Source organism: Diabrotica virgifera, chromosome 10 (genome assembly GCF_917563875.1).
Source record: "Diabrotica virgifera virgifera chromosome 10, PGI_DIABVI_V3a".
Lineage (NCBI taxonomy): Eukaryota > Metazoa > Arthropoda > Insecta > Coleoptera > Chrysomelidae > Diabrotica > Diabrotica virgifera.
Genome location: NC_065452.1, coordinates 130066609 through 130082505, shown reverse-complemented (window position 1 = coordinate 130082505; position 15897 = coordinate 130066609). Strand labels below are relative to the sequence as shown.

Sequence of the window (15897 nt, the reverse complement as noted above, 5' to 3'; positions counted from 1 at the left end):
AAAAACATAAAATGCGAATAAGTACTTGTTTTTTATGATTTTTTCTCAATTATTGCTATTTTGCAACAAGGGAGACAATTTTTAAAATTTTTAACTAAACCTATATTGTGGGAAATTTAATTACGCAACTTTTATGTCTGTGTAACTTTTCTCGAACATGCATACTTTTAAAGTTATAATCAAAAAATGAAGAAAAAATCGAATTTTTCCTTCATTTTTTGACATTTTGATTATTTAAACAATGTTCCGGACCTTTTTGAGGGGGAGGATAACTCAAATATTATTATATGAGTTGTTTTCAAGAAATTACTGCAAACAAATATGAGCCACCTCTCAAAGTCCAAATTAATGTACTAATATTTTTACATGCGCCCTGGTCTATAGGTACGTGTCTTGTTGCCGTTTGCAGATCACCGCTCGGCAGATTGTTTATCTGCCGTACTTGCCATTCAAATAAATACGGGGAATATATAATTGGTTGCCTATCGGCTAATATTCCATAGTTGCTTATACCAAGCAAATGGTCAATCTGGAAGCGGGCCTTATAAGAATTCACACAATCGCAATCGAGTGCATGGCTAGGATGATTAATTTAAAAAGTTACGCACAGCGCACAGGGATCACTTAACGTATCGGATCTATCGAATTCTTTTAAAAACAATGAATAAAATTTAGTCTGTATTATCTCACAGATATTTTTTTTTTATTTCACAGAAACGAATATCATCAACTCTGATTAACTTAAATATTTAAAAAAATCTATAATGTGTCCATAAATGTGTGGGTCGGCACTGCCGACCCTGCCGACCCTGACCAGCCGCCACTGACGAGTCATAGGGAATATGACTCGCGTATAACATTTTGTTATATGACTATACTTTTGGAATCTAGAAATAAATATAGACTGATATTCTTTCAGCATCTGTCAAATGTAATTCGAATAAAATGAATATCCACAATCATAAAATTGAATACAATTTCAGTCAATAAAAGAATTTAAGTAAAATACTTAAACACTCACAAAGAAATAAGTCAATAACAATCACTTCTTTTTCTTAAAAACTTTGTCAGAAACGTTTAAATGTTCCGCTTTTTCCTTAGTTTCCTTAGGGACTGATTCTAAGCAGAAACGCTTGAAAGCTTCAACTTCCGATTCTTCTGAGTCCAAATCTTCAGCAATGGTTTCCATCGGCAAAAACATGCTATCTGTAACATAATTAGTTGATTTGAATGAATCTTTCGTATTCAACATAAAACAAAGTATTGAGATAAATAACAGCAATAGAATTATTATATCCTCGTTAGACCAAGATAACGCTGAAAGAGTAATGGACTAACCACTCAGTTCAGACAAAGCAATAAGCCTATCCTCAATTCTAACAAAAAGATACATAAGGGATGAAGTAAAAGAGATACCATTTATCCATCAGCAATAGAAACAAATAACAAGTACCCATCACATTTACCTTGTATTATTTCATTGACTTGATACTATCACCAAACACACTATTTCCAAAGATATTTTTAGCCTCGAACAAAAAATACTCAAACATCGAAAAATTGCCGGTATCGGCTGAAAAAGGTGTGTAGTACCGCATGACTAGTGAACTCTACCTGATCGACGGAAAAAGAGGAATTGGTAGGAAGAAATATTCAAGACTCCGAAACCTTCTTCATTGGTCTGGCTTATCAGTAGATGAAGGCCGCGCAAGATCGAGAACGATATCGGCAAATTGTCATGGAAGCTACCCACGCCTAAAATTTGGGCACGGTACTCAAAGAAGAAGAAGTATTGTAATACTGATCGACCAGAATATGAAAATATTTCAGCAGAAACTTGAATAAGAAAAAAACAGTGTTATATGTCTCTAATATTAAAAATATCAAAATTACCTGTCTTAGCAGCACTTATATATTCAAGTACTTTCTGAATGTCAATATTTGTACCAACTGTCTTTTGTTGTGATTTTAACAGCGAATTTATTATCTCAAGTACTTGAGCACTCAAAACTACACTATTATTCATATCCTGGTCTGCCAGTAGAAATTCATCTATAGATTGGAGACTATTCTGAAAAATATTTATTCATCAATAAAAAACCTCTTACCAAGATACCGATCTTCCTTGTCAAATTCAAATGTTTCACCTTCATTTCTTGACAATGGTATGATGGATAACTCGGCAGATTCACTTGGTTTAGGCATAACAGTTTCCGTACCGACCTTAGTGAATTCAATCCCTGGCAAACGAGAAAGCCTTTCTTTAACATATAAAGCACGAGCTGTATCTGATAGTGTGTCTTCCATCTGGGTATTACTAAAGGCTGCGGCCTGTTCTAATAACATCTGCTTTGGGATTATTGTCGAAGCTCCAGCTCTACTTGGAGGTTGTTGATTCAAATCAGATCTTCTTATTGTAATCCTGCCATCCTCGTTGGTAAACATTGTAGCAGATTCGCTTTCTGCTGCATTTTTATCAAGGATCAGTTTAGCACTTGGTTGTTGAAACGAAGCAAACGTAGGATTCTTTAAAGTTACCATTTTCTCCGGTGATGCAGTAGCAACCTTTGTATCTTTTCCTTTTTTATTAGTTGTATTCCCCTGTTTCGTCTTTTTCTTTGCACCTTTACCAACATATTGTTTTTCAGTCTTAGCAACACCTGGTTTGGAAATATTTGCTGACGGACATTTTTCCTTCTCTACATTTGCTGCCTGCGTATTTCTAACTGAAATTGGTCTATCGATATTCGATACAATACCTACAAAATACAGTGGTTATTGGAAAGTTACATAAAATCTGTTATTCGTATACAGAGAAATGGGTACATCATATTGACTGAGACAAGAATTGCGCTGGGCAGTTCACCTTATAAGAATGGATAATGACACAATACCTAGTCGAACGATTAGGGGAACTACGGTGGGACGTCGACTAGTAGGAAGATCAAGAAAGGTGGATAGACGAAATGAGAACCTAAACTAAAGAGATATTGAGGGTGGATAACTGGATGAGAGCAGCCAGGGACAGAGATACTCGGAGGCGGATGCTGGGGGAGGCCAGGGTCCGACTTGGACTTTAGTGCTATAGTAGAGAGGATATTGACTGAGACTTCATGCCAAAATGGAGAATCACCAGTGGCGGCTGGTCAGAGGAGGCAAGGGAGGCTTAGCCTCCCCATAAATTTTTTACATATGCTACACTGTTTTGTTTACATTTTGCTTCGCGTTAGAGATATCGGAAAAAGTTATTTGAACAAGTTGTTCCAAATAATGTTCTAACCCCACATACCAAATTTCATCAGAAAATTCGCACTTTTAGTTTTTTCATTATTTGTAGTCAGGATCCTAAAATTGGAGCGGAGGCCGGAAAATCTCACTTTCCAATGCTCCGCTGAGCCCAGCAGCGTTTAAGAAGATCCGGTCTCCTTAGTAGGAACGGGAAAAACCTACCGGTTATAACCTAAAACCGGTTTTTTTCCTCTGCAATAATCGGTTTTTCCGGTTGTTTTTTGTCCCGGTTATAACCGGTTTTCTCTTTTTAAAGTAACAACCTGTGAAAAACCGGATAAGTGGAAAAATACAGAATTCAGAGGAAAAAATTGAAAATTTTTTCGCCCTCCGCTCGTAAATGAGAAATTTTAAGCTGACTGGAACCGAGTTCACAACACTGATGTCTGATTTCTATACTGATATGGACTGATATCGATTTGACTGGAGTATCGCAAACTAAAGCGCAATTTAAATATAACCTATTGAGCATAGGCTATGACTAAGAAAACCGAACACAGGTTTTTGGAATAACCGGTTTTTTGACCGGTTATAACCGCCAGGTTAAACTATAGGTGAAAAAAACCGGTATAACCGAAAACCGGTGTTTTGTCAACAACCTCCATCCCACTCCTTAGAGCTGCAACACGCTCCCCGGAGATTGGGCAAGGGCGGCTAATCGGCCAGCAACCTCCTCTCCGATTTTAGGATCCTGATTACAAATAATGAAAAAACTAAAAGTGCGAATTTTGTGATGAAATTTGGTATATGGGATTAGAATAATATTTGGAACAACTTGTTCAAATAACTTTTTCCGATATCTGTAATGCAAAGCAAAATATCGGTAACTTACCGTGTTTTTGGATTCGCAGTAGGCCGCTTTTAGAATTAAAAAAATTCAGTTGAGTATCTTAAAAAATGTGAACCTTCAACCTGTATGGACTGCAAAACTTCAAGTCTGTATTTAGTTTGATATGCATATCTACTTACAGAGATAGAATTGTTAACAAATAAACTACACAAACTTTTGGTGGGGAGTCCGGCCCTGATAGCGGGCAAATCTTACAGCTTTATATCAGTGCTGACAAATTTTTAAATTCAAGTAGTTAAAAGTTGAAATATAATTTAATTTTTACATTGTTTGCAAGATAAAGTTTAAATGTGACAGTGTGTTAAAAAACCAACGATTCTGTGAGTACAAAATTGCATTATTTATATCTAACCATAAAATCAGAAGTTAAAAGGCAATATTTTATCGATTTCAATCCAAATTATCGATTATCGACAACAACTTTTTACTGATTCAAGTAATTAGGCTGCCGTCTAATTTTGTTAAGTGGCCAGGTCCAGCTTCAGATCCACTGTTCCAATGCATGTAAATTTTCAACGGGACGATGGCTGAACCGGAATTAGCTACTACTTCACGAATTACACCGACTACGTCACATATCTCTTACTCTCATGCATTAAACAGTTTTAAACATCCTTCAAAAGACCAAGGTATCATACTTTCAACCATACAAGGAATACAAGTTTTCGAATATGTAAAAGCTGTTGGATCAATAGTACAGCCCAAAAATGTTATTTGGGCATCCAGAATCGCAAACAACCGCATCTGCATCTACCTCTCGTCTAAATATATAGTTGACCAACTTCTTAGCTCCCACAAATATGTAATTATTGACGGCAACCAAATTGAAGTAAGAAGATTAATAACTCCTGCCCAGAGATTAATCATATCTAGTGTATGTCCTACTATACCTAATAGCATAACTGAACACCACCTAAAAACTACGGGTATAAAATCCGTCTCCAACATGACGTTTCTACGAGCAGGCATGCAAGACCCGGAATACAGCCACGTGCTTAGCTTTAGAAGGCAAATCTTCATAAGTCCTTTAGAAAATGCATCGATTCCTGACTCATTCCTAATTTCATTCGACAATACATCATATAGAATATACATTTCCATAGACGGTTTAAACTGCTCCAGATGCAAGACGGTCGGACATCAAGATTCTGACTGTCTTTTATCATCATTAAGTATTCCAATTAATCAAACGGAAACTGGCCATCCAGTGAACGTACTGAACTCTACCAATAAAGAATATAGCCAGCCAGAAGAACAACCACGAAAAGAACACGAAGAAGGTACCCAGACATTAAAAGAACCGAAACTTAACATCACAAAAATCACGAATTAACATCAGCCACAAACGAACAAACCACTTCCTTACAAACAAACAAAGAACTACAGATTTCGTCACAACCACAAATATCCCAAGATTCAGTAACTGAAAGCGATAGAAAAATCTCTGAAGCTACTCATGTTACTAAAAGACAAATTTCCACCTATTCTGAAATCCTTGAAAATGACCTACCTCCTCCCACTACTGAAAAACAAAAGAATAAAAAGCCTAAAACTCAAGACCCTATTCCAGATATTCTCAATGACATTAAAGAAAAAATTGAAAATAGAAGCCCTTCCTTCACACTTTCTTTTCATGAAATATGTGATTTTCTGTCAAATTCCCTTCACTCAAAACATCCTGAACTTATTGCTAAAAATTATTCAAATGAAAGCGATGAAATCAAAGAAATTCTAAACTTTATATATTCTCAAACACAAAATAAAAGTTTAAAAAACAATATTACCAGATTGAAGAAGAAATTACTTCTAAGCAGTCTTTATTAGTTCTCAAATAAATAGTTAAAATGGCCAATAATACATTCATATTACAGTGGAACCTCAATGGTTATTTTACCCATATAGAATCCATCAAGCTTCTTATAAACGAATATCTTCCTTTAGTCATATGCCTAGAAGAGACCCATTTCAAGCATCAAAATGTGACATTAAAAAATTATGTTCCTTTTCTAAAAAACCGAGTTGCAGATCACTCAAGCAGCGGAACAGCAATTTTCGTAAGTGATGACATAGAGTCAACCGAAATACAAATGCAAACAAACCTGGAAATAGTTGCAGTGTCAGTCACCACCAAAATGAAAATCAATATTTGCAACGTATACTTACCTCATCCTACTGATTTAGATATAACTGAACTAAGCAATGTTTTAAACCAAATTCCACACCCAAAAATAATATTAGGCGATTTTAACTGTCACAACAGTACCTGGGGAAGTAACAAAACCGACAAATGTGGTAATCTCTTAAACAATCTCATCGACAATTTAAATTTAGTGTTACTGAACACTGGCAAATCTACTAGATTCAATTCATACAATGGTACATTTTCAGCTATAGATTTCTCTTTATGCAGTCCGTCGCTAGCTACTTTATTATACTGGGACACATTGGGGTATTTGTATGATAGTGATCATTTCTTTATCACAATAAACATACATACTAATGATAAATCGCCTTTTCCAATTCACCAGACATGGAAAATAAAGTCAGCTGACTGGGATTTGTATCGAACACTTATAGAAGGACAAACAAACAACTTTAATTTAACCAATACCGCAAACGAAAATCTGGAACTATTCAATAATATTATTATTTCTGCAGCAACAATCGCAGTGGGAAAAACAAAATCTAGTAAAAGGCAGCCAGTTCCTTGGTGGAATAACGAAATTGCGCAAGCACTTACTTTGTCTAAACACGCTTTCAACGTTTATAAGAAACATAAAACTATCGATAACCTTTTAATGTTTAAAAATCTCAGAGCACAAAGCAGACAATTGATCAAGAAAGGAAAACGAGACAGTTGGAAAAAGTATGTGGCTTTAATAAATCCTTCCACTCCCTTAGGCGACATATGGAACAAAGTACGCAGAATAAAAGGAACAAAATACTTCCGAGGCATAGATACTCTATCATACAATAACCAAATGCATTCAAACAAGGAAGATATTCCAGAAATATTAGCAGATATATATGAACTTAATTCTAGTGATTCCAACTATAGCATATCTTTTCTAGAATATAAAAATCTAATGGAATCGTTAAATATACAAATCACCTAGAGCGACAATCCAATAAACAAACCCATAAGTCTTCAAGAATTAGAATTTTGTTTAAGCGCAAAAAATTCGACGCCAGGACCTGATGATATCCACCCTCTTTTCTTACGAAATCTTCCTCTAAATGCAAAAGTAATATTAGTTGATATTTTTATTAATATTTTCATTCAGCACGACTTTCCTAATCTATGGTCGCAAGCAACTATAATTCCAATCCTTAAATGTAATAAACCAAAAGACGATCCAAATTCCTATCGTCCAATGTCACTTACTTGCTGTACCTGCAAACTTTTATAAAAAATCCTTAATTATCGTCTTAAATGGCATCTCGAAAACAATAACCTAATAAGTATCAGACAAAGTGGATTTCGTATGGGTACATCCACAACAGACAATCTAATAACCCTTGAATCAGCTGTACACGAATCTTTTCTGCACAATCAAAAACTTATTTCCGTATTTTTTGACATAAGAAAAGCTTTTGACACAACATGGAGACATCTTATACTAAAAACACTTCAAGAATGGAATGTCCAAGGGCCAATGTTGTCGTTTATTAAAAATTTTCTAGAAACACGAACTTTTCGAGTTAGAGCCCATGGATTCACATCTTCCAGACGAGTACTGCAAAATGGCACTCCACAAGGATCTACTCTAAGTCCTACACTCTTTCTGATTGCAATAAATAGTATTATACATCAAAAATAAAGTTGCCTGTATTTACTAGCCTATATGCAGACGACTTAGTCATTTATTTAAAAACAAACAATGTAACTCTGGGATCACATATATTGCAAACTGCCTTACTTACATACAATAATTGAAAACTGGTCGCAAAACACGGGTTTTATATTTTCTGGCGAAAAGGCACGTTATTTAATTTTTAGCAAAAGGAAAGACTATCCAAATATTCAATTAACACTTAACGGAGTTATGCTGAAACAGTCAGAAGAAATAAATTTCTTTGGACTTTCTTTTAAACGTGACTTAAAATGGAAAAACCACGTAACGAATCTGTAACGTTCTTGCCAATCCAGAATTAACCTACTAAAAATGCTGTCAAATACCTCTTGGGGGGCTGATACAACAACCTTACTTAATCTATATAGATCATTAATACGAAATAAATTAGACTACGGCTGTTTATGCTACGATACTGCTAACAAAACATCTTTAAAAAAACTTGACTACATTCAAAATACATGCTTGAGATTAGTTTTAGGTGCCACAAGAACTAGTCAAGTAAGTAGCTTACAAGTTCTGGCTAATGAACTCCCTTTAAGCCAACGAGGGCAACTTCTATCACTGAATTTACGTTGCCAGAATTTCAGCAAACAAAAGCAACGTAACCTACTCAACAATATTCTACAGAAAAAATATATCTTCTGATCATTACGAAAACATTGCAAGAAATATGCTACCATTTCCTGAGCGAATAAAACGTATTGGTTTTAAATTAGAACAGTTCAGTCTTACTATACCCATTCATGTAAATTTTCCTCCCTGGATGATCAAACCTCCAAAAATAGATACGTCTCTAAAAGATCTTCCTAAACATTCCACACATCCTTTCCTTATCCAGCAAGCTTTTAAAAATTTAATTTCCAAATACCCAACAACCCATCGAATATTCACTGATGCTTCCAAAAGTGATGAAGGACATGCTGCAGCCTATATCTGCGAAAACATCAAGTCTACCGTACGAATCCCAACAAATTGTTGTATATATACTGGAGAACTTACAACAATTCACCAGGCAATAAAAAAATTTGGTTCTATCCATGAAAGCAAATTTGTGATTATCACCGATTCAATGAGCGCATTACTTGGGATAAAACAGCTATATACAACCCACGCTATACTTCTCAGAATCAAAGAAAAATTATCTTATCTACAGGCTCAACAGAAAGATATTTCCTTCATCTGGGTACCTTCCCATAATATGGGAATAAGTGGCAATGAGGAAGTGGACTCTCTAGCAAGCAATGCAACTACCGACCAAAGTATTTTTATCATAGATCAAATACCTTGGACTGATCACAAAGTAATCATGTCCACAGAACGTGGCAAACTACTTGGGATCAGACTACCAACAAACTCAAAGAATGTTTAAGCCAAGTAGGAACCAAACTCATAGTACCAAGTAACAGAAAAGACCAAGTCATCATCAACCGACTCCGAATAGGACATACATTATTTACACACAAACATATATTCAACAAAGAGGCTGTTCCGATGTGTACCAAGTGCAACACGCAACTGACAGTGAAACATATAATTATCGAGTGTCCATGTACCAGAACGAAAGGATCGCGTGTGCTCTTAGTGATAATCTAAAAAGTGTACTGACATCAAACTTAAAATCGGTATTAAATTATCTCAAAATGACTAAACTATATACCAGATTGTAAAGCATTTTTATGTAATAATATGTATCTTACTGTTTGTGTATGTCCCTCCGCTAATAACCCTTAGTGGTTGATGCGGGTTTATTGGTGTAAATAAAAAAAAAACTTTTGGTAATACACTTTTACAATTAGACTAACTATTTTTGAAATGATGTGATATTATGAAATTATGAATTATGATGATATTATAAAATGTAAATAAAAAATAGCCAAAAAATGGAGCCTTAAATTAGATTTTTTGGTGGATTTTTTTTGCTAGTGCAAATTTGTCTAGATATGTTAGTTATGTATAGCCTTCACTATTCTGTTGTAAAAATCACGGGCGGCCACTGAAAATCACTAAGTTGCATTTGAAAAAATTAATATTTAGATGGACAAATAGAAACTGAGAATAGTATGAAACATAGTCTCAGAAGAAAATGAAGACGTTTGCGAGAAACGGGCAAAGAATACGAAATAATAAACACAAATAAAAATAACAAAGTTACAATATCTGGGACCACTGGCGCCGACTTACATAAATTATTGGTGGGGCCAATAAGGTCAACCTTGCTGTGGAGAGCAAAGCTCTCCATTTATTTTTATATACAGATATATATATATATATATATATATATATATATATATATATATATATATATATATACAGAGATATATATTTTTGTATACAGAGAAACATTTATTTTTATATATTTAGATTTACACATTAAGTATTTTCCAAAACACAAAGTATATATAAAGTTAAAAAAATACAAGTGTATTTTGTAGTAGATGAATAAAATGATTACTCCTAAAGGCCTAGTCAAACAACGCAAAAGTTGATTTACGTATTGGAGTTCTGTTGATGAACTCATTCACCAGTGGTCTCATGTCAATGTTATCCAGCACATCTTGATGAGTGTTGAGGACCGCAACATAGTCAATCTTTCTTGCCCCATGGTAGACCGTAAATAAGTTTTGAGACGTCGTAGGGAACTGAAGGACCTCTCTGCTGTGGCTGTAGTTACCGGAACTGTCCTGAGGAGTTTGATGCATTTGGTAACCTCAGGTAGTAAGTCTTGTACACTTTTATCAGCCAAAACGAATTTGTTTACTTCACGCATGGTTTGCAGAGTCACTTTTCTTTGTACTGCAATATCATGCAGCATGGAGAGATGCAAAGAAAGACGATTAACATCCAGGTCATTACAAAAGAAGTCTCGTAATTTTTCCAAGTTATTATTACTTGTCATTGCAGAAACACATTCTTGCTCGATTTCAGTCACCAATCTTAGTTCTGAAGTTGTAAACCTTTCCTGAACGCAAAGTAATACTGTATCACATACTTCTATGTAAATCTGTTTGAAGTACTTTTTTGGAGAGGAGTACTTATAAGTAACAGATGAGTTAGGATTTTCCAGTTTTTTGGATACAAATCTTTGTCTGGGTAACTTAGGTTCATCAACCATTCTAGGTTTATCGTGAACAACATTTTGCCAAAATGTTTCAAATTCTTCACGCTTTTGTTGAAGAACATCTCTGAGACAGTCCAGCTTGGAAAATACTTCTGGTGCTGTGATGTGTGGACTTTGAAGCTGGGTGTTAACTTCTTCAATAGGGCTCATTACAAAGCTGTACAAAGATATTAGAAAAAGGGTTTTGAATTTAGACATTTGTTCAAAGTACCCAGAGCATTTAGATGCAGCATCACAGCTGCCACTTTCAGAAAATGAGAGGAAAAACTCACTTAAGCTGGCGTAATTATTCAATATTTGTTTCATACTAGAAGCTCACATTGTCCATCTAGTAGGACAGAGAGGACGAAAGTAGGACAGAGAGGACGAAGCCCGATTCTACCTGTTTTCTTTGGCATTACAGCTAAAATGGTTTTAAATATATCCATTCTTTTTGGTGACTCTCTTACTGTGTTGATGAGGTCCTTTGCGAGATTCATAATATCCCGCATGCTTGGTAGATGCTTAAGACTGTCCTCTACAGCCAAATTCAAACTGTGCGCTGCACAGTGAATGTAATTTGCTTGGGGCTGAATGTCTTTAACCAACTTTTGAAGGCCATTGAATTTACCTTGCATATTTGAGGCTCCATCATAGCATTGACCTCTGATATTTTCTAACGGCAAATCAAGTCGCAGCAAAATGTCTTTTATTACTTCAAAAAGGGTTTTGGCTTCAGTGTTTGGAGTGGAATAAAACCCTAGGAAGTCCTCACACACATCAAAATTGTCATCTACTGTCCTAATACAAAGAGAGACTTGCTCTTTTACAGATACATCACATGTTTCATCAACCATGATACCAAAGTAAACGCAAGATTTAATTTTTCCCACAACATGATGGAGAACAGAGAGGCCTAGTATTTGAATTATTTCATTCTGGATGTCATGTGAGAGCCATTTATAGCTTGAACGGTTCATCCACTCTTGAAGTTCTAGCCGATCTGCTTTACGTAAGTTTAAGAGTTGCCAAAAATTAGAGGAAATGTCTTCATGGCCTCGAATCGCTAACCCTTGACGACAAAGAAATTTTACTGTGGTGAAAATACACATCATTGCACTACGAGCATTTTTCATATCTTTTGAAACTTGTTCATCCAGTAAAATTGCTACATTTTCTTTTGATGTAACTTTCGATACACTTTCTCTATGAGCACAAGTATTTTCATGTGCACGAAACCTCTCTAAGGCATTTTTCCAATTCGAAAATCCTACAGAAATAAAAGCTTCCTCTTTTTTTGTGCTAAATTTGATAAGAGATCTGCTTTCAGCCTCCTTGCAAATTTTACAAAAAGCTTTATCATCAGAGCAGTTAGCAGTTGTAATCCAGCCATGTAAATGTTGAGAGCAAGACTTGTTAAAAGATCTTTTTTTACCTGTCTTGCCAGAGGTGTTGATGGTATCTGAAGCAGAAGTAGTGGCATTGGAAGCTGATTGTCCAGGAGTTGGCAACACTACTTTTAGGTCTACATTGTCGTCCACTTTCGTGTCCAAACGTGCCTTCTTTAATACATATTTATCCATTGTTAACTGTACAGTCTACAACAGTACTATAGTTTACGAAACTGTAAGTTTAAAACATAAACTCTTAAAAACCACAGTGCAACAAAACACACAGTAAACATAAATAAACGACAGTTCGCTACTCGGTAGATACACCACACATTACAACTCACGAGACAAGACTGAAGGCTTGGCGGCACCGAAACAAAGCAGACGGAGACGAGCTTTGGCGCGATGTGGAGGGGAGGGAACTACAGTGTACAACGGTGAGGCAATAAGACGCAGGCTATAACGATGGCAGCCACAGACGTTTGAAACTATTGGTGGGGCCTTGCCCCACCTGTCTCAACATTGGTGGGGCACGAGCCCCACCATTCCTTATGAAGTCGGCGCCAGTGTCTGGGACACGTAATGAGGGAACAGCGATATGAAATGCTAAGACTGATAATACAGGGAAAGATAAGAGGAGGAAGGAGTACAGGAAGAAGGAGAATGCCGTGATTAAAAATTTTAAGGGACTTGTTTTATTGCATTCCAATGGAACTCTTCAGAGCAGCGGTAGAAAGATTAAAGATAGGGATGATGATATCCAACCTCCGATTGGGAGACGGCACTAAGAAGAAGGAAGACAAAAAGAAAAACAGAATACCCACGAAGAAAATGAATGAAGTTACTAAAAGAATATCTGAAGTTGTTGAGGGTATAAGATCGGAAAACCTAGCAAAAGACAGAAGGAAATCGAATAAAACCATTGAAGCATTGAGCCTTTAAGACTTGTTGAACCGAACTATACATATTATTATGTATCACTTTATCAATCAAAGATAGAGTAAAAATTTAAATTTTTAATTATAACGCGGGCACATTAATTTGATACACCCTGTATATTGATTTGTAACTATTTAGTAGAAGGTAGCTTTTACGCAGTGGGTCTATCCTAATGAGTTTTTCCCTGAAGACTTAAAGACATTTGTAAACAAAGTGAAGTGAAAATACAATTTATTTTGGATTATAATTTAAAAAGATTGTTTGTTACGGGAAAGGTAAGATCCACAGGTAGCTGTAATTATTAGTTTTTAGGAAAATAAAGGTAGAAAGATTTGGAATTTTAAGTCTGTTTTGTTTAATCACCAGAATATTTGTATAATTTCCGGAAAGTGATTAGGAGTAGAAGTATTGTTTGAAAGAATGCCTGGGTTTTTTTGAAGGAAAAAGAGGAATGTGGAAAGAGAAATGTTTCTGATTGGCTTGGCAATTTAGAATGGGGAAAGGGAAGTTTGAATGTTGAGACAGTTTGAAAAAGAAAAATTATTGTGTTGCTGGCATCCGAGAAGGGCAGTCGAAAGTTTTCGCGTATAGTTCAGAAGCAAGTACTAGTGGTTGTATGATAGTGGAGAGTAGAAAAAGAAGAAAAAAGATTGACAAAAGAAAATGAATCTTGGGATTCTTAAAAAAAAGAGATGAGCCCAGAAGAAGAAAAAGAAGAAAAGAGATTGACAAAGGAAAATAACGCTTGGGATTCCTCAAAAGAAGAGATGAGCCCAGAAGAAGATAAAGAAGAAAAGAGATTGTCAAAGGAAAATGAAGCTTGGGATTCCTCAAAAGAAGAGATGAGCCCAGAAGAAGAAGAGATCAGAATAGAAAAGGAAGGAGAAAGAGATAAAATTGAAACTGTAGTATTTGAAGAAGAAGTATGCGAAATGGAGGAGGCAGAATACACAATAAATATGTGTAAAGAATCGGAGGAAAAAGAAAGAAAATTGATATGTGGAGAAGAAAAGGAGAAGGAACTGCATGTAATATTGAGGGAGTATAAAAATTTAATAAATGAAGAAAACAAAGTAGCCAAAAAGAATGAACATTCCTTCGAGGTTAAAAACGTAGAAAATTTTCGATCGAAAACTTACCCAATTCCATATAAGTATAGACACTGGGACAAAGGAAGCAATTGTTTTCCAGGCGGGACTAAATATTTTGACATAAGAGAAAAGTGTTGTTGTCGAGAGAAAATCATTATTTTCGTTGCGCTTATTAAAAACGATTTTATCTCAAAACAAGGCGGGGTTGTTATTATGTATCACTTTATCAATCAAAGATACAGTAAAAATTTAAATTTTTAATTATAACGCGGGCACATTAATTTGATACACCCTGTATATTGATTTGTAACTATTTAGTAGAAGGTAGCTTTTATGCAGTGGGCCTATCCCAATGAGTTTTTCCCTGAAGACTTAAAGACATTTGTAAACAAAGTGAAGTGAAAATACAATTTATTTCGGATTATAATTTAAAAAGATTGTTTGTTACGGGAAAGGTAAGATCCACAGGTAGCTGTAATTATTAGTTTTTAGAAAAATAAAGGTAGAAAGATTTGGAATTTTAAGTCTATTTTGTTAAATCACCAGAATATTTGTATAATTTCCGGAAAGTGATTAGGAGGAATAGAAGTATTGTTTGAAAGAATGCCTGGGTTTTTTAAAAAGGAAAAAGAGGAATGTGGAAAGAGAAATGTTTCTGATTGGATGGCAATTTAGAATGGGGAAAGGGAAGTTTGAATGTTGAGACAGTTTGGAAAAGAAAAATTATTGTGTTGCTGGCATCCGAGAAGGGCAGTCGAAAGTTTTCGCGTATAGTTCAGAAGCAAGTACTAGTGGTTGTTTGATAGTGGAGAGTAGCTGAAAAGTGGAACGAGAGACAAATCAAATTGAGAAGAAAAACCTCTTTGATTCTGTAAAGTCCAAGAGAGTAAGTTACAAGAACTATAGTTATTAAAATTATTTGTGATACCAAGTAAAAAAGATACTTGGGTCTCAGGAGATTATTATTGAGAGAAAGAGAGGAGAGGGTTTTGGAGTTTATTGAACGAGTACTGGTCAATAGCGGCCTGGCTTGTGTTTTGGAGAAATAGTTGCTGGTATGCTGCTGGATTGATGCTGAGAACGGAGAGGGCTTTGATTTGTAGCCTAACATAATCAACAAGGAGGAGCTGTTTGGGTCAAGAGGAGACATCATTGTGTGTGAATCAAAAAGGTCAGTCAATAACTTATGTGATAGATGTTCTTTATAATCAGAAGTTAAAATATTTGCGTAAAAGCATATGAATTAAGATTCCAACATTTCAATAATTTAATAGGAAGTATAAGTAGTTTTGCAAATACCTAAATTTGTTTGTTTAGCTTATTTTATGAATGGTATCAGGAACAAAGCGATAAATATTTGTTTAAATTAGATTAATTATATGGT

At 35.2% G+C, this 15897-nt stretch overlaps 1 protein-coding gene across 2 annotated transcripts in view; it reads right to left on the bottom strand.

Moving 5' to 3' along the window:
• Positions 1 to 910: 910 nt before the first annotated feature.
• The window catches only part of LOC114341941 (DNA ligase 1-like), a 56430-nt gene continuing 41443 nt past the window's right edge, over positions 911 to 15897 (bottom strand). The window contains exons 6-8 of one of the 2 annotated variants that reach the window (XM_050641591.1): positions 2224 to 2759; positions 1894 to 2071; positions 911 to 1206 (exon numbers count right to left, since the gene is read on the bottom strand). In XM_050641591.1, the coding sequence (XP_050497548.1) occupies positions 1043 to 1206; positions 1894 to 2071; positions 2224 to 2759 (878 nt within the window). In that variant the 3' untranslated portion in view covers positions 911 to 1042. Of the gene's footprint in view, positions 1207 to 1893; positions 2072 to 2108; positions 2760 to 15897 lie in introns of both variants that reach the window. The other variant, XM_050641592.1, reaches the window with a different exon arrangement.